The sequence below is a fragment of the Convolutriloba macropyga genome, chromosome 9 (genome assembly GCF_964194025.1).
Source record: "Convolutriloba macropyga chromosome 9, txConMacr16.3, whole genome shotgun sequence".
NCBI lineage: Eukaryota > Metazoa > Xenacoelomorpha > Acoela > Convolutidae > Convolutriloba > Convolutriloba macropyga.
In genome coordinates, this window is record NC_134476.1 from 48,125,523 (window position 1) to 48,147,657 (window position 22,135).

A 22,135-nucleotide genomic window follows, 5' to 3' on the forward strand; every position below is an offset into this window, starting at 1 on the left:
GTATTTAAAGCCTTTAGAGGTATTAGAAAACAATTAGAAGCACTGTGTAGGTTCCCCCTTATAGCTTCTACTCAACCCACTTGTACCATTGATTAATGATACGAAATTATGAGGCTGCAAAAAGTTTGACATACGAAGGCAAAACAAAATAAATGAATTAAAGTTTGCGAAAACATATTGTTAAAGACATAAAAACCATGAGCTTTTCTCTGAAGACACAATTTAACTTTAATTTGCCTGAAGAAACAACATATCTTCATGTGGCTTGGTTCCATTGTAAATCGGATTTCTCATTAACGGAGTATTGGTTTGAACTAATTCCAGTCAGTAATCAACACAAAAATAACAAAATTTCAAAATTATTGATTGTAAGAAAATTAGTCTCAGCCTAGCCCTGAATTTGCAGCACGTCCATCAAAAAACAGTGAATTATTGCAAATTTTTGCAAAAAGAACAATAATGAAATGCTTCAATAGACCCAAAACAAACTATGCATTTTGTATAAATATTGAATTAATTTTTCAAAAAATCGGCGAAAATCTATTTCCAGAAGACGACAAGGGAAAGTAAAAGACAAGAAACTTTTTTTTGGAGTTTTCAAAGATTGTGGCAGCAGTTGTTAGGTCTTTACTTTCAAGAAAATTAATCAAACTGGGATAAAAAAGACTATTTGGAACAGTTTTTGATTAAAAATGTCCGCAATTAAAAAATATGGGCAAAGCTTTTAACAAAATGACTCCAATAAAGGCTATCGACAATCGTCCTCTAACTATAAAAGTAAAATCAATGACAGTTTTGCTCAAAGATGTAACACATTTTTGCAAAAATTAGCAGAATTTTGGTCAAAAGATACCGAAAACGTGAGTAAAAACAACTGATTTCCGTGCCCGGGAATATTTGCAATTTGGGATCGTTTTGGCTGGGACTGTTTTGTCCGGAAACGCAAATATATGTTATTTAGTATGGCAATCAGTTAAAAATTACTAATCAAAATAGCTGAAAGTTATGTTTATTTCTGTTTTTTGAATTTCAAAATCCCACTGATTGTCACATCTTTCCATAATCGTCAAATTATTTTCAATAACTTGTGAGAGCAAACCAACCTAAGTGCTCTCTGCTTCTTCACTACAATTAAGAGAGAAAAATTCATAAATGAATAATGAATAACAGTATGTCAGTCTACAAAAGAGAATTGTCAAAATTCCTTCTATGTAAAGTTTTTTATTTGCCGACGACGCCAAAAATGAAAAATGTCATCTAAAATTGCTGTGTCTAGCCTGTTGAAACAAAACTCATAAAATATGTAGCGATTGTACCCTCGGCGTTATACTGTGTCTCAAGCAATTGATGTTCCAATAAACTAAGACTGCATTGCTCTAACTTAATAGGCCCAAAATAAACAGCGGTCAAAAGAAAAGAATAAATAGATGAGAAGATTTTTGTTGATTTGAAAAATGTGAACAGACTGGCGAGTTTACTTTTGTCTCCCAAGTTTACTTTTGTCCGGAAAAAGTCAGTGGTATAAACGATATGAAACACCAATTTCTCAAGATTATAGCATCCACTTTAGCCGCACAGTTTCAGCTGACGCCAAAGTAGTCACTTGAACTTTTTCTGCAAGATTTTATGGTAAATAGCGATAACCAAATCAACAATAATAATAATAAAAATTGTGGTTCTTACGTAATCGCAGCGGGACAGCATTAGGCCACAGCGGCCTGTTCTCAGCTGTCCTTTTTCTTATTATTCCCATTATTTCAGACTGTTCTTTATATGAGCAGAATTGCTCTTTTTTGGTGACTATAGTCAATTTTCTTAAGTCTGAAATTTTCACGTGGTACCATCATTGCGGCCAACGTTGTTCAGGCTATGGTCAACCTGAAGCTATGGTTATGTAAGCGCTCATCCGCACACAGACAGCTTCACGCAGGCAAGGGATTGAACTCTCAATCATTGACTTCTGAACCACACACACCTTACCTCTCGGCGAGTACGCCAATATTGTTGAAAAAGGCCATTCTTGACAGCGGAGGCTCACCAGAGTTTTGGAACTAACTGTGGTGACCATTGTGTTGGAATTGTTCAGAAGAGATAATTTTAAAAAATCGAATCGCCCCAGAGGGGCCTGACCACGATAATTGTTTGTTTATAACTCCGCCGTAGCCGGTCACCAGCCCGGTCGAGAAAGGAGGAGGAAAAAACCACCAGAAATTACAGGAAAACTCTCACCAGGAAAATTTCAGGAAAAATTTGGTTTTTTTGAATGAACTTGAGATAATTTTCTGACAGTAATTTATATTACCATCATCGTTCTAAAATCAACTGGATGGAACCTCGATACCGATGCTTTCCTACGCTTAAAAAGACAAAACCGAATCTTTCTTGCATTTAAAAAATGACGATACCAGTGCTTTCTTACGTTTGAAAACGACGATACCGATGCTTTTTTTACGTTTATAAAAACCGACGATACCGATGCTTTCTTACATTTAAAAACCGACGATACCGATGTTTTCTTACATTCAATAAACAACGATACCGAATCTCATCTCCCTTGCGATGAAAAAACGACAATATCGAATCTGTGTTACGTCTAAAAACGACGATACCGAGTCTTTCTTATGTTTAATGCCGAAGAAAAACGACGATACCGACGAAAAATCGTAAGGGTTTTTGTCGTTTTTGGCTAGAAAAAAAACTACGATTCCGACGGTTTCTTACGTTTTCTAACCAAAGATTTCTCAACTAGGGAAAGGATAGTTTTTTATTGGAAAAGATATTTGTTGCCGGGGGAGGGGGTTCAGAGCCACTAGAGTCACCCAACGGTGGGTTCAGACTCATTTAGGTCTCGACCTGGGGTTCGCATATCTGTCTTTCATTTATAATTTACGCCATTTCCCCTGTTGAGAGGTCGACTTATGAAAAGACCGTTATCGACCGATATTGGTTATGAAAAGACTGCTGGTCGATTTATGAAAAGACCATGGTCGACCGATATTGGTTATGAAAAGACTGTTGGTCGATTGTTGAAATGGGATATGAAAGACCGTTGGTCGACTTATGAAGACTTTAGGTCGACCGTTACTAGGAGGTCGACCGTATATTTAAGGTAGGGAAATACCCCCCCCCCCCCCGGGTCGACTTAAGTCTTTTCATAAAGTCGACCTCTCAACTAGGGTTATGTTCCAGGCAACAGTCTGGTTCTTCTGGTGATAGCGAGTGCTAAGCAGCTCCACACGACTAGCAACCTCTACATCTTCAGTATGGCCCTAGGAGACTTGATCTTCTTGCTAGTGTGTACTCCTCTAAACATCTACCAGATATACGCCAAAGACTGTTGGCAGATGGGGGCAGTTGCGTGCAGTGCTTCATTCTATCTCATGAATGTTAGTCTCATCTTATAACTGTTTGAGTATTGACTATAAACCTAAGATTGACATCACTGAATAGGAAGCTGAAAAGTTGTGTTTAATTAATATTTGTTTATTTTCCAGAGCGTATATTTAATTTTGTCCTTCCCATGCCGATGGAGAAAGAAGAGTTGTCGAGAAATTGCTGCTTTATGCTTTCGCGATGAATAGTCAAATTAGTTGCATTTTTGCATGAATTGCGGATGAATTTCGGATGAAGTTTTTTGGTAAAAGTTGTTGATGCAACGGTGAAAAACTTAAGTGGTAAAAAGTCTCCGCCAGCTAGAAGTGGTGAGCGAACAACACAAATAAAACGCGATAAAAAAATTTCGCCCCTAAAGTTTGCACAAAAATTTATGAATTATTAAAAAAAATGTATCTTTTTGAAAAATCAAATGGAGCAGTTGGAAACGATATTAATAAAGCTTGTTAGTTACATATCAAATTTTATACGATCGAATCGTATCAAGGAGAACACTTTTTCTCCTAGCTGCTAGATCTCTCCTTAGAACGCCAAGTTGTCTGTAAGACATTTTAATCCAAAATAAACAAAGAATCACAGAAACCAGTAACAACTGAAAGAAAATTAAGAAACTTAAAATTTTTAAAAACAGGTTTTGTTAAAAAAAAGAACTTTTTCAGCAATTTCGTTTGCCACAGTCGAAGCAGTCAATCTAAAAATTTTTTCTTCACAGTTATTTTGCTAGAGAAGGCGAACTTTTTTGGAGTGGAGTATTGGGAAATGTAACAACAACAGTCACTGGTTTTTATAGGTAATTTTAGTTTGCATAATGTTGAGTGTTTTTATATTTGCGTCTCATCTGTTCGGCTTATTTCTTGTTAGTTATCCAGCTGTGTCCTTATGCAGCCTCTTAAAAATAATAAATTGTTTTCAAGTAAGTTAGCATTGCTGCACAGACGAGGCCGCACAGAACCGCCACTTACTTGATAGGTCATCAAAAGGTCCGATGGTCCTCCTCAAGTGATGCCAATAGCAGTACTAAGAAACTTTAAAAGACAAATTGTCAGATGCATAAGGATTTGAAATGATCAGCTTAGTATATTGACGGAGATATTTGCTGGTTATTGCTAATGTAATTGTATCTAAAACTATACTTTTGTACTTCTGAAATGAAATTGTGGTTAAATTTTAATATAAAGTTCAACAATTTTCTTATTCTTACTCCTAGTCGTTTAGGGCTAAGTCCACTAACCGCGTTTGCACTTTCTAACTGACCGGATGATGTTGTTTTTGACTCAACTTACTCTATTTTTTCTTTGTGAAAAAAAATTTTAGACTACTTTTTTTGCATTCCGATCTAAGTATCTCTGTTAATTTTTTAAAAATTTCAAAAAAGGCGAATATTTGATCGAACGCATTTTATACTTTTCTCGATTTTGCAGTGTTGATTCCTTCTTTTGTCCAGGGTCAATTACTTTGTTCGACAAAATTTTTCCGGTAATTGTGAACTAAATATTAAAACTTTCAATCTGTTTATAAGACAACTCTTAATGTTTTTTTCGTGTATTTCCACTCAATGTTTTCATTGTAAAAAAAGCGACTGAAATTGTTTTTTGCGTTTTTGCGCAAATTTTTCTGATAATAGATTTTTCAGTTTTCTCTTATTTATTTTTGCATCCTATTCCTTATTTTATTGAATCTTTCCTTGATTTTCTTATTTTTTGTCTCAAAAAATTTGGATTAAGCTCTGTTTTTTTCTGATAAATTCTTTTTACTGTTGTCAATTCCATTTGGTTGCTGAGACTGATTTACAACAGATTATAATTGTCAACCTCCTCAGTGATATTTTCTTGGAACTTTTCAAAAGCGAGATCACAATCTAAAGCATAAAATTGCGGCACAAGTCTGCCTAATTTGTCTCTCAATTTCAAAACAATTTTTTCCAAAGTTAAGTGATTTTCACGAGCGGCCCAATCTTTGTGAACTTCGATTTTAAGTGGTACAGTCTTTTCAACGAAATCAGAAAACAGAATTTGGACAGTATATTGATCAGTTAATGCTGACTTGATTATTTCAATTTTTACTGTCTTCGAGCTGTAAACTACGTCAATATTAGTTCTCGACTTCGCTGTTTCTCTAGTATACCCAACGTTTGACATATTGCTTAAGTTGTAAGAACTAAAACTGTTTTTCATTTTTGTAAGATTGACTACAATGTTTTTGCAATGTTTTTGCTACAATGATTAATGTTAAAATCTCCGCAACAATTGTGCAACTGTTCCGGTTCCGGAGTCAGTTCTTCAAAAAACATTTGACAGGTTTCCGATTTTTCATTTATACTTGTATTCGGTTTGATATAGATCACTGTTAATACAAAATTTTTGCCATTTTTTCTGTTGATTTTAACAGTTAAAATTTGAGTACTGTTAAAGCATAATTTTTTAATAATTGTTTGCTGGAAATCCATTCTTACAAAGATCCCGACCCTTCCTCCCTTAGAGGTATTGCGGTTGCTTGTAGAAACTTCCAGGTAGCCATCAATGTTATTGAACTTTGTTTTAGATTGATCCTTGAGCAACGTTTCCGTCGAACCTATTGCCAAAGTCTGACTGCCCTGTAGATTCATCAGCACATCAAACTCGCTTAAACTTTTGTAGACCGAACTGGTGTTTTGAAAGATTATTTTGTTTGTTTTGTTTGCATTCATTTTGAAATTTTTTTCCTTGAACACATTACCGATTATCAATTTTGTATCAGGATTTCAAATGCATTTTGATCAAATCTAAAAAAATCTAAAATTTAAGAACCTGGACAAAAAATTGAGTGAAAAAGAAAGAAAAAATCAGAAGAAAAAATTTCAATATGATTGTATGAATGTGGTGTGAATGACCTCGGATTTTGCAGGCTTTAACAAGACAAAAACTAAAAAATTGAAAACTTTATCTAACCTAATTTAATTTCAGAATTGCAGATATCGCTGAGTTTTAATTTAAAAAAAATTTTGCATATTAAATAAAGTAAGCCTACCAATCATCTAGGGCATCATTTTCTGCGGATATCGCTAGACATATGTTGTAACTCAAAAGAACAATCTAAAATTGCCATCTAGTTTGTCGCTTTGCTGCGCATACTGTAAACAGGAAGGGGTTTGCCTTTTCTTTGTTAAGCGAGAGGTATAAATATAAAATTTTATCTTTTATCATTTTCCCATTGAGCTGCAGGTATCGCGAGCGAAAAGGACAATGAGAACTTGCTAGGACAATGAGATATCGGGCAATGAGAGAAGTCTAAAATAAAAGAAAGCATATGCTTTAAACCTACTACCATGCCATCTTGCTGCAAAAATTGAGACCAAAATGAATGAATTGGAAGATTCTATCTGATATTCTCATCTTTTTAGTACTGCTAATGTGTGTTGTTAATATGAACACTAGGGAAAAAAATTATTAAGTAATCAGAACGAGAAATGTCGGTTTCCACTGGTAACAATAACAAGCTATGAAGTATATTTTTTCAAATGTCTCCTGTTATCACTCTCAATGGAAAGTTTTTCTGTTTCATTCATAGGATTTCGCTTGTTGCCACCACTCTCCTGTAAGACAGGATTTTGGATGTTATTCGGTTTGTCCACGTGATTTACTGTTCTGAATGATGTTTCGTTTTGCAGATTCTTAACCATAACTGATACTGTACAGTTTTTGTTGACGTAATCATTCCCATTTTCTTCGCATAACTATTTTTTTTTCATTCATATTTGGGCAGTCTTTCATTATTGTATATATTAAGATTATTTTGTGGACTCTTAATTTTCTTACGTTTCCTTTTTAAACAAAAAACCCTATTTTTTTCGTCAAAGTAGACAAACTTGCGGATCACCGACTCTGGGCATCCATTATTTGTTGTGCCAGGTAATATATGACATGCTTTTATTCTGTTTTCATCCAGCTTGACATTCAAAAATTTTCAAAAAACGTCAATGTGTTTCGCAACACATTTGACTGTCGCTGGAGTCAAAGGGTGGATTGCAGATTGTAACACAGTCCTTGCTTCTGTACCGTACCTGAAATCTCAGTCCGTCATGTATTTCAACCTGTTTTTTCCGAGATCAATAATTTTTGGTTCCTGTTTTATGTTCCTGTCTATTAATCCGGATGCAACTTTCGATAGTTTGTCAACTTTTTTAGTCAAAACAGTATCACCACTCATAGTTGTTGCAGTAATTGAAAGACCGCTGAAGATGCCTCACCATCCATGTTGTTGCCTTTCTTCCTCAGAAATTGATAAAGGCTCTTTAATTAAAAAATTAAAGGGTAATTGTTCGAGGAAATAAGGAAAATTACTCAATTTTCATTTGTTTTTACCAAATTTCCAATGCGTTTTACTGAAATAGTAAGCGGAAATTACCGTAGGGTGGATATAAACTGTGATTTTTTAAAGCGAACTTTGTCGGATTTCTATGAAGCACTATTGTTTTCTTGTTTATGGACATTGAGATATGGGACAATAAGAGAATTCTAAAATGAAAGAAAACATATGCTTTAAACATACTACCATGCCATCTTGCTGCAAATATTGCGCCCAAAAAGAATGAATATGAACATTCTAGCTGGTGCTCTCATCGTTTCAGTACTGCTACTGTGTTGGGTTAATGTGAAAATTACTGCAAAAATTTATTAAATACTCAGAACAAAAAAATCAGTTTCCACTGGTAACAATAACAAGCTATGGAGTCTATTTTTTCATATGTCTCCAGTTATCACTCTCAATGGAAAGATCTTCTGTTTCCTTCATAAGATTTCGCTTGTTGCGACCACTCTCCTGTAAGACAGGATTTTGGATGTTATTCAGTTCTTCCACGTGATTTACTGTTCTGAATGATGCTTCGTTTTGCAGATTCTTAACCATAACTGACACTGTACAGTTTTTTGTTGACGTAATCATTCCCATTTTCTTCGCCTCACTTTTTTTTTTCATTCATATTTGGGCAGTCTTTCATTATTGTATATATTAAGATTATTTTGTGGACTCTTAATTTTCTTAAGTTTCCTTTTTAAACAAAAAACCCTATTTTTTTCGTCAAAGTAGACAAACTTGCGGATCACCGGCTCTGGGCATCCATTATTTGTTGTGCCAGGTAATATATGACATGCTTTTATTCTGTTTTCATCCAGCTTGACATTCAAAAATTTTCAAAAAACGTCAATGTGTTTCGTAACACATTTCGACTGTCGCTGGAGTCAAAGGGTGGATTGCAGATTATAACACAGTTCTTGCTTGTATAACGTTCCTGACCTCTCAGTCTGTCATTTTTTTCAACTTGTTTTTACCGAGATCAATAATTTTTGGTTCCTGTTTTATGTTCCTGTCTATTAATCCGGATACAACTTTCGATAGTTTATCAACTTTCTAAGTCAAAAGAATATCAACACTCATAACTGTTGCAGTATTTGAAAGACCGCTGAATTTACCTCAACATCAAGGTTGTTGCCTTTTTTCCTCAGAAATTGATGAGGGCTCTTTAATTAAAAAATTAAAGGGTAATTGTTCGAGGAAACAAAGAAAATTACTCAATTTTTATTTGGTTTTTAACAAATTTTCCACTGCTTTTTACTGAAAGAGTGAGCGGAAATTGCAGTAGGGTGGATATGAACTGTACTTTTTTAAATCGCATTTTGTCGGAATTCTATAAAGCACTATTGTTTTCTTGTTTATGGACAATGTGTTATGGGACAATGAGAGAAGTCTCAAATGAAAGAAAACATATGCCTTAAACTTAATACCATACCATCTTGCTGCAAATATTGCGACCAAATTAATGAATACGAAAATTCTAGCTGATGCTTTCATAGTTTTAGTACTGCTAATGTGTGGGGTTAAAATGAAAATTACTGCAAAAAATTTTTCAAATAATCAGAACAAAAAAACTTCAGTTTCGACTGGTAACAGTAACAAGCTACGGAGTTTATTTTTTCACCTGTCTCTTGTTATCACTCTCAATTGAAAACTATTCCGTTTCCTTCATAAATTTTTTGCTTGTTGCGACCACTCCCTTGTAAGACAGGAATTTGGATGTTTTCTAGTTTGTCCACGTGGTTTACTGTTCTGAATGATGTTTCGTTTTGCAGATTCTTAACCATAACTGATACAGTACAGTTTTTGTTGACGTAATCATTCCCGTTTTCTCCGCCTCACTGTCTTTTTCTGCTTCATATTTGGGCAGTCTTTCATCAATGTTTCTATTAAGATTATTTAGTGGACTCTTGATTTTCTTAAGTTTCCTTCTTAAACAAAAAGCTCTGTCTTTTTCGTCAAAATATACAAACTTGCAGATGACCGACTCTGGGCATCCATTAGTTTTTGTGCCGGGTAATATATGGCATGCTTTAAATCTGTTTGTTTCCAGCTTGACATTCAAAACTTTATTTCAACTTGTTTTTTTCCGAGATCATTAATTTTTTTTCCTGTTTATCGTTCCTGTCTATTAATCCGGATACTACTTTCGATAGTTCATCAACTTTTTTATTCAAAGAATATCACCACTCATAACTGTTGCAGTATTTAAAAGAGAATTGAAGATCCCTCATCATCCAGGTTGTTGTCATGTTTCTTCAGTAATTGATAAATGGTCTTTATTTAATACATTAAAGGGTAATTGTTCGAGGGAATAAAGAAAATTACTGAATCTTCATTTGATTTTTACCAAACTTTCCAATGCTTTTTACTGAAAGAGTAAGCGAAAATTACAGTACTGTGGATATAAACTGTACTTCTCTAAAACGCACTTAGTCTGAAATCTATAAAGCACTATTTTTTTCTTGTTTAGCAACGTTTAATAGAGCTTCAAGAAATTTGACACAATCAATGTTTTGTTTTCTATGCAGCCTGAATGAAAGAATTGAGAAAGAAAAATTGGACTGTCCACTTTCACTGTTTCTGTGTTTTGACTTTATTTCACTTTCTTTTAATTTGATATCACAGATATAAAGAACACATAGATGTTTAGAGGAAAGCTTTTTCTTCAGAATCTAAAAATGAAAAAAAACCTTGTTTTCCAACGATATTCCAAAATAAAGCGAATTTGTTCAACAATTGATTGAGAGTTTTCAGAATTAAAAAAAGTTGAAAACTCAAAATTTTTGAAAGGAGTATCAGAACAATCGCTTTTTCTCAGATGAAGAATTACTTATTGAGTATTTCGCCAACCTACCACCATATTGACAAATCACGAAAAAATATGAAGAAAATGTCAATACATCACACTTTCTTATACAAAAAATTGAGTTTAATTTGTATTTTTTTTTGAACTGTTCTCAAGCTGGAATTAAAATGGCGTTAACCTATTTGTGCAAAAGCATTTTTTTTGTTATAGTTGGAGATTGTCATTTTTTTATTGCAGACCTGACGAAAAGTGGTTCAATGGCCTTTTCTATTTATTTCAATGCATATTTTATAGAAAAATTGATTGCATTTTTCGAACACACTTCGCGACCTTTGGCGCTAAATAGTAAATGGCAAAAAACGATTTTTGAATTCCGATAAGCATAAAATACATTCATAGCAACTTCCGCTGAACCTTCTTTTTTTACCGTTTTTGACAGTTTCCGATTAAAATTATATTCCATGAACCAAAATTCCTCATTATTGTACTTTTTTTGTGCTTTCCGTCATCCCCAATGGCTTCATTTCTCCAAAATTGGTCTTTTTTAAAATCTTTTTATCTGTTTTTTTTTTCATATAAAATGAAGCTTGATAAAATTTAATAGCAACTCTTTGTCGCCATTACTTGTCAGGGCAGCGAGCAGATATAGGGAAGAGTTTCAATAAAGTTCGAATTCGGCTTTTCATAAGAATTTGGTTCTTAAGTTTAATCTTTTAACACTGAAATCTTAGGTTAGAAAATTCTGAATTTTTTATTTTTTTTTGAAGTAACTTGTGTATGGATCTTAAACAAAAAGATCAATGATTAAAGAAAGTGCCGACCACTAAATAAACACGTTGGATCAATGTTCTCTTTTATCAGTTTTGCGTTCAGATGTACAACTAAGCAGCTAGAAATGAGCAGATGAGCAGCTGAACAAATGAGTAGCTAGAAAGCAGCTATTCGTTGTTTTAACCTTTGCATATTTATTTTTTTTATACCGTCTCAAGTTTCTGTCACGAAGAAAGCCGAAAAAACATCAAAACCTAATTAAATTTGCTTTAAAATCACAATTTACAAAAGATTATTTCCTGTATAATGGAAAATTTATCTAATGAAGATGAACAAACCCTAGCTTCGTTCAATCAAGTTGACGACTTGTGAAAAAAGTTTTCGAATGCAAAAATTTCAATCCAAATATTTTTAACAAGGGGGGACACCAACTTCCTTAAAATGCTTTGACAACCTAATTGCCCCAAATAAATTGAACAATCAAACAAAACAATTTGTTCCAGCACTGGCTGAGAAGTCCAACCCAAGAAAATCTGGAAGCCTGTCAGAGAAAGAGAAAAGATGCAACATCAAAAACCAGCAACGCTGAGAAAATATTTATAGTTCGTAATTGGCACAAATCCTTCCACTAAAACAGCTTTATATCCTACAACGAGTTTTGTGATAACGATTTTGAGGTGAAAAGCCAAAAAAATAAATGAAGAAAAATTGTGTGATTTGTTGGCAAAAGTGGGACTTACATTGGCAGCAAATTTTGCTCAAACAACAGCTATTCTTTCTGGTCGCATGAATAGTAATAGTTTTTTAATGTCCGCTACATCTTTTGAAGAAATGAGGATGAAGGATTAAGCTTTTACTATGTAAAACGTCAGATGATAATGGAAACAGATGCCAAAAAATTTGCAAAGTTTCAGGTCAAAGTTTGCAAAGTTTTAGCTGAACTTTTATCTGATATTTTTAACCAATCCATTGAGTAGGATACTTTCACTGGTTTTTGGAAGTTGGTAACAATAGTTGGAATACTTAAAGTGGCGACACTCCTTTGCCAGAAAGTTATCTGACTGTTCTTGTAAAAATCTTAGTCTTAGAGAAAAAAAGCAACAGATGTATACCATTGGTTGTCCCTAAATAAGATCACCCTGAATACAGATAAACGTAAAATGGCTGGCGCCGGTGCACCATTGTTACACCAAACGACTTCAATTCCTTAAAAAATATTGTTCGTGCAAGTAACTTGGCATCCATCTGGAGAAAAACTTAATATTTGGATACCATACGAGCCAACTTAGAAGAAAGTTGGCACGTTTTTTGAGTGGTTGATAAGTTACGAAATTTTAGAACCCGCAAGCTAGGTCTCATTTTCTAAGAAGCATATGCAAAAAACATCATCGATTCTGGCAAAAAAGCTTTTGGCTGTATTTTTATCTTTTATCTATAAGATATTTTTAATATTCAAAAACGAATAGTATGTGCAATATTCTTCATAAAGAAGTTCAATTCTCTATCAGAAATTTTTCTTTAAGACAAGATCTTTTCAGTGTTTGAGCTACAGGCTTCAGCAGTTTTCTCACGGGAGTTATTCAAAAGAATAAGAGAGGGTAGCTATGATAATGTCGCTAATCTCAAAATGATACATGCTTTCAACGTACTGAAATGTATAAGAATTCATCCAGCAAATGTAAAAAATTCAACGAAACCAGCCTCAATTTTTTTTTTGCAAAAGCTTCAACGAAGCATATGTGTTTGATGGCGCAAAAATTAATAATCTTTTACATTGATAAACGGTTTAAATTATAAGTTTTTAATGTTACTTTTTTATCTGGACAACCACTCTAATAGAAATGTTTTTCTGATTGGTTTTTCTGGTTGCACGTTTATTCTTTTTAAAATACATCAATTTGTTCCTCATCCAGCTAAGATTAATTCATTCATTCATACATTCATTTTTCCATGTACTAATGGCTTGCCTGATGTTTGGTTCGACGCTCATAGTTAATAACATACGCATCAAGTTGTCTTGCTGTTTGAAGATAGCAAACTCAACGTTTGATCAGCTTTCTGCTATCTTTTTTTTAAATGTCACGTCGTCTGTAGGAGTTTCAGACGTAATTAATTAGAGAAAAAAGCTTTGTGCTTGATTTGCAATTAAATGAAATTTTTAATCTGAGACCTCTTATGTCTTCATAGCTTAGTGAATGTAATTCTGCTTTTCTCATAAATGTCACCAATGAAAGCAGTTGGTGCCTCAACACCTGGAGAAGAGAACCTTCTTGTTACATAATTTGCGCTGAAAATAGCCTTGAACGCTGCTTTTGAATTAAAACCAGACTTAAATCTCAGATGTTTTCATTGCTGAACCAATACACTTCAATATTAGCAATTAATTTTTTATATTCATAACTTCTATCTACGCATCATGTATTATTCTTTATTCTTCACCCCCTTCCCCCCACTCCCAAAAAAAGAACTCGAAAATGAAGAATATTCGAGTTGTTTCGTTTAGATTGAGATAATAATGGGGTAATGTAAAATACTATTTCTTTAGACTGTCTCATTCGCTGATTGGCACTGATTTTCTTTGCCATCAAACTCCGGTTGTCACTTCAATTTCTGCTCTTTTTCATTGAAAATGACCTTGTAGCGTTAAGCTGAACATATTACTGTCAACGCAGCAATTTCCAATCAAGAGAGACAAATATCTGAAGTTAACTAGGGTCTGGTGCCATCTTAAAGAACGACATACTCGGGCCAAGGATTTTGCCCAAAAATAACGGGGAAAAGAGTGTAAAATAAAATTTTTACACCGTTAGTGCTACCCTTAATAAGGGTGGAATTCCATTTTAAAGTGTAACTTTACTGGTTTTATTAAAAAGAGTGGAGTAAAGAGTGTAAAGAGTGGAGTAAAGAGTGTAAAAAGTGTAAAAAAAAGTGTAATTTGCTCAAAATTACACTCTTACACGCATTTCCCCGCTATTTAAGAGTGGAAATTGTTTTACACCCTTATTCTCGCTTAATAACGGTGGAATACGGGTGGACACCTCGGCCCGGGATAATTTCTTTAGACTGATTCAGCGCTGGTTTGCCCTGCCACTGACCTTCGGCAAAAGCCTCATGATTGCTATAAATTAGACCATTCGAAATGTATGCTAAGTATAGAACAGAGCTATTTATTTTTCACTCCATCGTCCGCGTCAGTTCATTATCTTTGTTACACTCTAAGTGTCTGTGAGTGGCATTTTATCTAACTGTAGTTTTCTATGTTGTGGGTTATAAATTAACTGAATTACCACTACTAACGTTTTCAATTTAATTCAGCACTTGTCTCGACCATGATACTTACCAAGTTCAACCAAGGTCAAAATTACTAGAACAATAACACGTGTTGCAACACAGCATATTTTGTGAAAACTGGGAAAAATTATGTCTAGTCTTGAAGATTATAGCATGAACTTGAATTTTATACTTCACTTTGATAGTATCATAATGTAAAGTTCTTATGCAATCGATGAAAATTAACTAGAAATTTTCCAAAACTATCAAAGTTCTGGAATAAATTTGAATTCTATGAAACTCTGGAATAGGATCATAAAAATCTCCATAAACTAGCAACCTGCGACACGTTTTTGCTACCAAAAGTTATAAAACAAAAACTCTCCACTGAGCTTGAATTAAATACAATACTACGATAAAATCATATGAAATTCTTAAAGTAATTACAACATAATCTCATAAACCCTATTTTATTGATAGCTAAACTTTCCGGTTCTTGCAATACATAGAATTGTCCTATAAGATCTGAAAGGATTTGCTTTGTCTAGTTTGGTCTTAAAAGGTTTGAATTATGTGTTTGATCATGGAAATTTACTTCTAACGACTCCATAAGAATTTCTAGATCTGCTCACTTTCTTGAGCTGCACTCTGGTAAGAGCTTGATTGCCATTGGAACAAAAAAATGGATTTTTTAAGCTTCTCTGTTTTTGATTTATAAACATTGTTGCGAGAACTCTGCTTTCAAACTAGCAACAGTTTAATGATACTTTTCATAATGCTAGACAGACAACTTGGTGGTTTTAATTGAGTTGCAATTGAAAATGCATAACACGTTCAGAGGTTTCAAATCTAAGAAGATGTATATTTGAAAAATAAAGTCCCTGGAATTTATTCAAGTAAAACGAACAGAGCCATTTAACTATAGCAAATAATTGCAAATTTGGCACCTTCTTAGCTTGCAAGGCTTCTGTTTCTCATAAGATCTTAAAATTTGATGGTTGATTTTAAATCTTTTTATCATTCGTAGAAAATTCCTCGTTGGTTTTTTTTAGATTTACTGTCTTCATTTGATATCAAATGTAGGCAAGAAACCGTTGAAGGGATATTTTGAAGCACTAAGGCACTCAGCAGTTCTAAACGCATTCTTTAAAGAAAAAAAATTGAAATACCATTTTTCTTCTCGTTTGTACTTTTATATTCGCCTGCCACCTTTTAACACCATAGCACGAAAATTGATTGTTTCTTCTTATTTAATTCGATTGTGCTATTTTGTCAGCATCTGTTCAAATTCAATTTTATTTGTTTAGGTTACATATTTCCGTTGTCCGCACCCTTAAACATTGATTCCATTGATGGATATTTGTTGCATGTTAAAACATTGCAACACGTTCATAAATTGAAGCACAATGTTAAATTTGTGAGAAAGTAAAAAAAATTGAAAACACGGCTTGAGACCAAATGTTTTAATTTGCAGGAACTTGCAAGTTTATTGCGAAAGAAAGAATTTGTAAAAAATGGTTAACTTGTAAGAACTTGTCGAACGGTTAACTTGTAAGTTTCTTGCTTCTTCGTTCCTGTCAAGCCCAGCTCTTATTAGTTGATTCAATTTATGTCATTGCGTCATTTAACGTCGACCATGCGAGGGAGATAGTTGCTCAGTTTGGAAAACATAATACAATGCTGCCTAATTTGACGAAACTCCCAATTTTAAATTTTATGATTTCAAGATTTCCTTTTATAATTCAGTTAACAAAGACTAGATCTCAATTAGCTTCTTTTCCGTTGCTTTTTTAAGAATCTTCCTTCAACTGTTTACCTTTTGACTTTGATAATTTATTCATCTTCAAATGTCAGAATTTTTCTTCGAAATAATTCTTTTGCCCTCCAGTTTTTATACTATTGTTTTGAATTTCAAGAATTTTTTCACAATTTTGCAGATTCTACATTTTTTGTTTTAAATATCTGTATGAATTCATATCTTGCGACGTTTTATTGTAATTTGGTACAATATAGGTAGAAAATTTGTCTTGTAAGAACTTATACTCTAAGAACTTAAGTAAGAACATATGGCTTAAGTCGAATGTTTAACCTGTAAGAACACTGTGAGTCGAATGATTATCTTTCAAGAGCATTATTGAATGGTTAACTTGTAACAACTTATAATTCGAATAGTTAACTTGTAAGAACTTGTAAGTCAAATGGTAAAAGTGTAGCAACTTGTAAGTTTTTGCCAGAAATGCATCGCCCTGTAAGAGTTTCCAAGAAACTTTTACAAGTTATGATTGGATATCTTGTATAGGTTTCATACGAAGGGTCAATTTTTAGGGACATACAAATTTCTCCTCAAATATCTTGTAAGTTCTAACAAAATTCTTGTCAGTGAAGATAGGGTTATACATTGCCTTCTAAGAACCTGTTAGAAAAGCACGTTCATTCTTTTTAACTATTCACTCTCAAGTCGTTTTGACAAAAAAACCCATTTTATTGAAGGTTGGTTGGAACAAAAAAATGTCATTCATCAAAATTAAACCTAATCACCCTGGAATAGCATAATTTTGATAATAAATTTTTGGGCAAATTGATTCACATCCACACAGTCACTTGAAGTCCAAATTTTAATACTGAAACCCCCTCAAAATTCACCACCTACGCCTGAATATTTGAACAGGGTGAACCATTAAGTTCCGTTGTAAACAATAAGCAAGAATAGGACTATCCACTTTGAGCGGGAGAAAAAGGGACAAAAAAATGTACTTCAGTAAAATAAAATGTCCTTCAGTACATTAGAACAAAAAGTTCAATATAGCCTCAGCTGAGCTTTCATTGTTAATTCTTCTGCCCCAAGCAAAAATTCTGTCCAAGTCGTACGGTACGAAAAAGGTACACAATTTCTTGAGTAGCCAGTGAGAAAAGAAGTAAGCATGCTTAATTTTCTTTCAGACAAACATTACAAATGGTCATAAAAATAGAGTTTTTACGTTTAAAGTTAACTTTTCAATCCTTATTTAGAGAAGGCACTTTTAACTGAACATGTCTTTTTCGAACGCTACTTAATGAGCTTTTTTATAGTCAGCATAAATGTATGAAAGATTTAATAATCCAGGTTATATTAAGGGTCGTCATTCGCGAACAAATTTGGTCATTCCCGTTTGGTCTCCGGCCTAAATCATTTTGGTGTGCTTCAGGTGTCTTTAACAAAACTGCTCATGTGTGTGAATTCAGCTTAGACATATTTATTGACCCTATAGTGCTTCATCTTAATTTATCCTAAAAGCGTTGCAACCAGTCAACAGCAAGTTGATTCGAGTTTATATCTCGAGTTTATATCTTAATGTCAAAACATAATTTCCCAGAATTCAAAGTTTAATTTATAACGAAATGCAGCTTTCGTCTAGTTTCTTAAAGCAGCGATAAAGTTAAAGTTTTTGCTTAACTAAAATTTAAACCTATTGACTCAAAGATACTGATTACAATATAAATCACGAAGTTTAAAGTTTCAAAAGCGTGAGGATGAAATAGAAGGTTGAAACTTTTGATCTTGACATTAAACTTTCAAGAGCGCAGGATTAATGTTTCGCTCAAGCGTGATGCTTCAAACACCTAACTGCTCTTTTTCAGCAAGGCTCAGTTTTAATTCGCATTGAAATAAAAGTGCGATGAAAGTGCACAATCTGTGGACTAGGTTTTTCATATATTTAACCGTTTAATCTACCGTTTAATTGGAAAAATGTTTAGATCAAAAGCGATGACACCATTCACAACCGTGCAACGAAAAATTGGCTGCTAAGATTAATGGAACTCAAAATTCAATAATATAGATGACAAAATTTGATATGTGTCTATACATAAAATAGGACATTAGAACATAAATATCTCTGGAAGGGGAAAAAGCGCTCCAGGTCACCTCAGAGTTATTCTCGTCACACTTCCCACACAAATAGAGCTGGGTTGATGCTCGCCCTTGACCGATGGCAACCTTTTGTTGTTTCATTTTTCAATTATTTTCTATGTGAAAGTTAAGAAGTTAGAGCCCGAAGGCCTTTACTAACTAACTCGCATTTGAAATACAATTAGTGCACCGAACATCTTTTGTCAATTATAGCAAAGTCTTACCATATGAGATTTCAGTTTTTATTCAACACATCTAATTTCATTAAAAAAGGTATTTTTGTTCAGTCAATTTTGACCGATCGATATGTTCATCGGAAAAAGTTGTGAGTGGTATCATTGAAAAGCCCATCCAGCATAGAATATGGTATTGAAAAGATTATGTTGAATTTCGGTTTTTAGAGCGAGTTATCGAAGTATAAATATTTTGTGAATATTGAGACTGATTTGAGTTATTTTATTCACATTTTCCTGACGTTTTGCCTAAATTTTGGTCATTCTGCCAAATTATGTTAAAACTAATAACAATAATTTCGTTGATTTGTTTTTCAAAGACAAAAAATTGTTTTTGACTAGTTTGATTTAAATTTTTTCGTTAAATTTTGGCTAAATATTTAAAAGTTCAGCCTTTTCATGGAAAATTGCTCGAAATATGCGTCTTTAGTCGACTTTGAATAATTTATCAATATCATTCGAAACAAGTAAGTGTTTTTAATGGACACACAGCAATAGCAAGGCTGGTTTTTGGTCCAATTTTTGACCGTTAAAATCCAAAATTATTTCCGATTGTAATCAGTCGGTCTTCTTTTTTTGAATTTTAGGCATTTGCCCATTTTTTTTTTAAATTTTTGTCTTTAACTGTTGTTTCCACTTTTTGTTTTAGTGAAATGAAATTATTTGGAGGGTGACAGGTCTCAATGGTTTTTCACGGAGGGTTAAATGAGCCTATTATTTGATTTGAGTAGACAGCTGACGGCGTTCATGACTCTGAAAATATTTGTTTTAAAAAAATAATTTTAAACAGCTCATTTTTGTTCTTTTTTTGTGTGCATTTGTTACACAGTCTCGATAAATACAGCTCATATATGAATTTAGTGGCGTCAAGATTAGACGCAATTGTACAAAATCTATAGTTTTTAAAGAATTCGTTATGACTTTTCTGGCTTCGACACAGGTTTTTCGCAAAAAAAACAGTAAATTAATATTTGATTTTTTTTAATTCATTTGAAGTTTTTTCATAAACTGAAGACATATTCTCACTAGTAACAGGTCTGAAAGTCTTCTCTTGGACGAACAAACGAACATATTTAATGATTTCATTTTATAGTCAATGGTCTTCATGACTTTGAAATTAAGTGTTTTCGAAAACTACAAAAGTGCTTCTTAATTTTACCAATTTTCTCTTTTTTGTCAATTTTTCACCTAGTCTCATTAATGGGAGGTCACATAACACATTATTGGTTTTTGAAGAAATTGGAACAGAATATATTTTTAGGGGCAATACATGACTTTACGGCTTCGATAGCGTTTTCTCGCAAAATTCATTTGAGTTTTTGTTTGCTGTCTCTGATTGTTGTTCGCTTTGTAACCGCATAGAAAATTGATAAAAGACAAGTGATACTGCCCTCTTATATAGTTTTTGCTGAATAAAAGCATTCGGATGTTTTCAGTTGATATCTAATAAACTTATTATGTTACTTTGAAATTAATTGTTTTTAAAAATATAAGCGAATTTATTAACTTTGCTGTTTTTGTTCTATTTGTCTGATTATAACCGAGCCTTATCATGGAGTAATCCCATATCCTTCCAAGTTAAGTACAAATTTTTTGTTCAGTTTCGGTTTTATCTGAAACTTTCTTGACATTGTTATTATGTTTTTTTATGAACATATAGTTTTGGATTTAATAATGTTTGTTCTGGTTGTTTGATTTTTTTTCGTCTTGCCTCGCTTTCTTATTAATGGTATATCTGATTCATCTAATAGGGCATATTCACTCCACTGAAGGTTTTGCGTATATATATATATATATATATATATATATATATATATATATTTATATATATATATATACACGCAAAAAATATTATATATATATATATAAACGCATAATCTAATTGTTTCCATTTATGAACTGCATTATACCTATGCGTATTGAATTAGAAATCCAGAAATGCTATCCACGGCAAAAATTTTTGTTGAGAATGTGTTAAATTACAGATGAACTGTTTTTCCGGTTCATCGCATCTGAATAAAATCATTAAACAGTGGAAGAAAACAATTAAGGCTCATTCAAAAACATTTGCATTAGTCAATGTGAACTACTATTGTAAAAGGATTCATGATTATTTCCCCCCAAATTAAGATAAAAGAAATTTCACTTTGCAAATAACAGATTTAAGCAGGAGTCAAAACTCCACTAACGTCAGCAATAAGCAGAATTTTTCAGTTAAAATATCATATTTCGCATAAATTGTATGTCTCGGTTGAAAATAGAGGAAGTAGTTTTTTGAAAACTTGGTTCATACTCAATCATAATTTTTTTTATTATCAATTCAGTTTGAATCAACAGTGCTCGCTATCTTTTATGAAAAAAAAAACGAAAAACGTTCTAATAAGTTATAGCTGTTTTTCTTTTCCCATTTTTTGTCATCAGTGTTTTACTGACCAAACAAGAGCGAATTTTGAGCTCCATTCAATGGGTGAAATTTAAAGCAAGTTATCACTGTTGATTGTCCTCGCTGATTATGTAACACATCCTACAAGGAATAATCCCCTCCTATGAGGTGAGCTAAAATTTCAACGGTTTTCTGGGGTGTCAAAAGAGCTTATAATCTTGCGTCCCTTGTAGCCAGCATGATTCCTGTAACAGAGAGTAATTGAGCAAGCCTACTGAAAGCCAAAGATAACCCTGCAAACTTGTTCTCAGGTCCATATGTACAACAAACAATTTTAACCTACATCCTTATACACCTTTAATTTATACCAGTTTTTCTAGCGGCGTAACCTAAATAAATTTTATTGATTTATGTGTTCATTGCTTTTGGAACAATCATGGCTGACAATAATCACATTATCTCTGGGTATGAAAAATTTGCTCTGTCATAGCGGACAAAAACTGCTAGAAATGCAGTTAAAATTTTTTGAATGTATTCTGATTTTATGCTCATTACAAATTATTTTCAAGAAGAATATCTTTTGAGCCTATTTTCCAATCTGATTAATTGTTTAAGAAAAAAATCAAAATCTGAGGGTTCGGGTGAGTTAACCCCCTCCCTCCCGGCAGCTTTATTTGTAATTTTCAATCAATTTTAACGTCCCAAAGCTCTCATTAAGTCTAATCCATTACTTTATTTTGCTTCCGTAGCCTCTCCTAGAAAAAATAGGGAACGAGTCCGGGTTGTATTATGCGTCCTCTAAATTTTGGGGGTTTAAAAGTAAAAAGAATCTTTTTAATTATATTTTAATCTCGTAAAACGACACGCAGGTGCTTTAGCATTTCATCAAGAGGGGATAAATTATGACAGCTCTATTTTTAGTGACTTCTACTTTTAAAAATTGTATCCACGTGCCATCTTAACATCCAACCCCCCCCCCCCCCTCCCGCGCCTCATCGGGTTGAAAAAAATTCCTAGTTCAACACGAATTGTTAAAGCTAAGTAGAGGTCAGCACTTC

General features: G+C 33.3%; 1 protein-coding gene across 1 annotated transcript in view; it reads left to right on the forward strand.

Moving 5' to 3' along the window:
• Positions 1-22,135, forward strand: part of LOC142346248 (G-protein coupled receptor 54-like) — a 71,805-nt gene that overhangs the window by 11,597 nt on the left and 38,073 nt on the right. Inside the window, exon 2 of the mRNA XM_075398763.1 lies at positions 3,190-3,386. Within this exon, the coding sequence (XP_075254878.1) occupies positions 3,190-3,386 (197 nt within the window). The remainder of the gene's footprint in view (positions 1-3,189; positions 3,387-22,135) is intronic.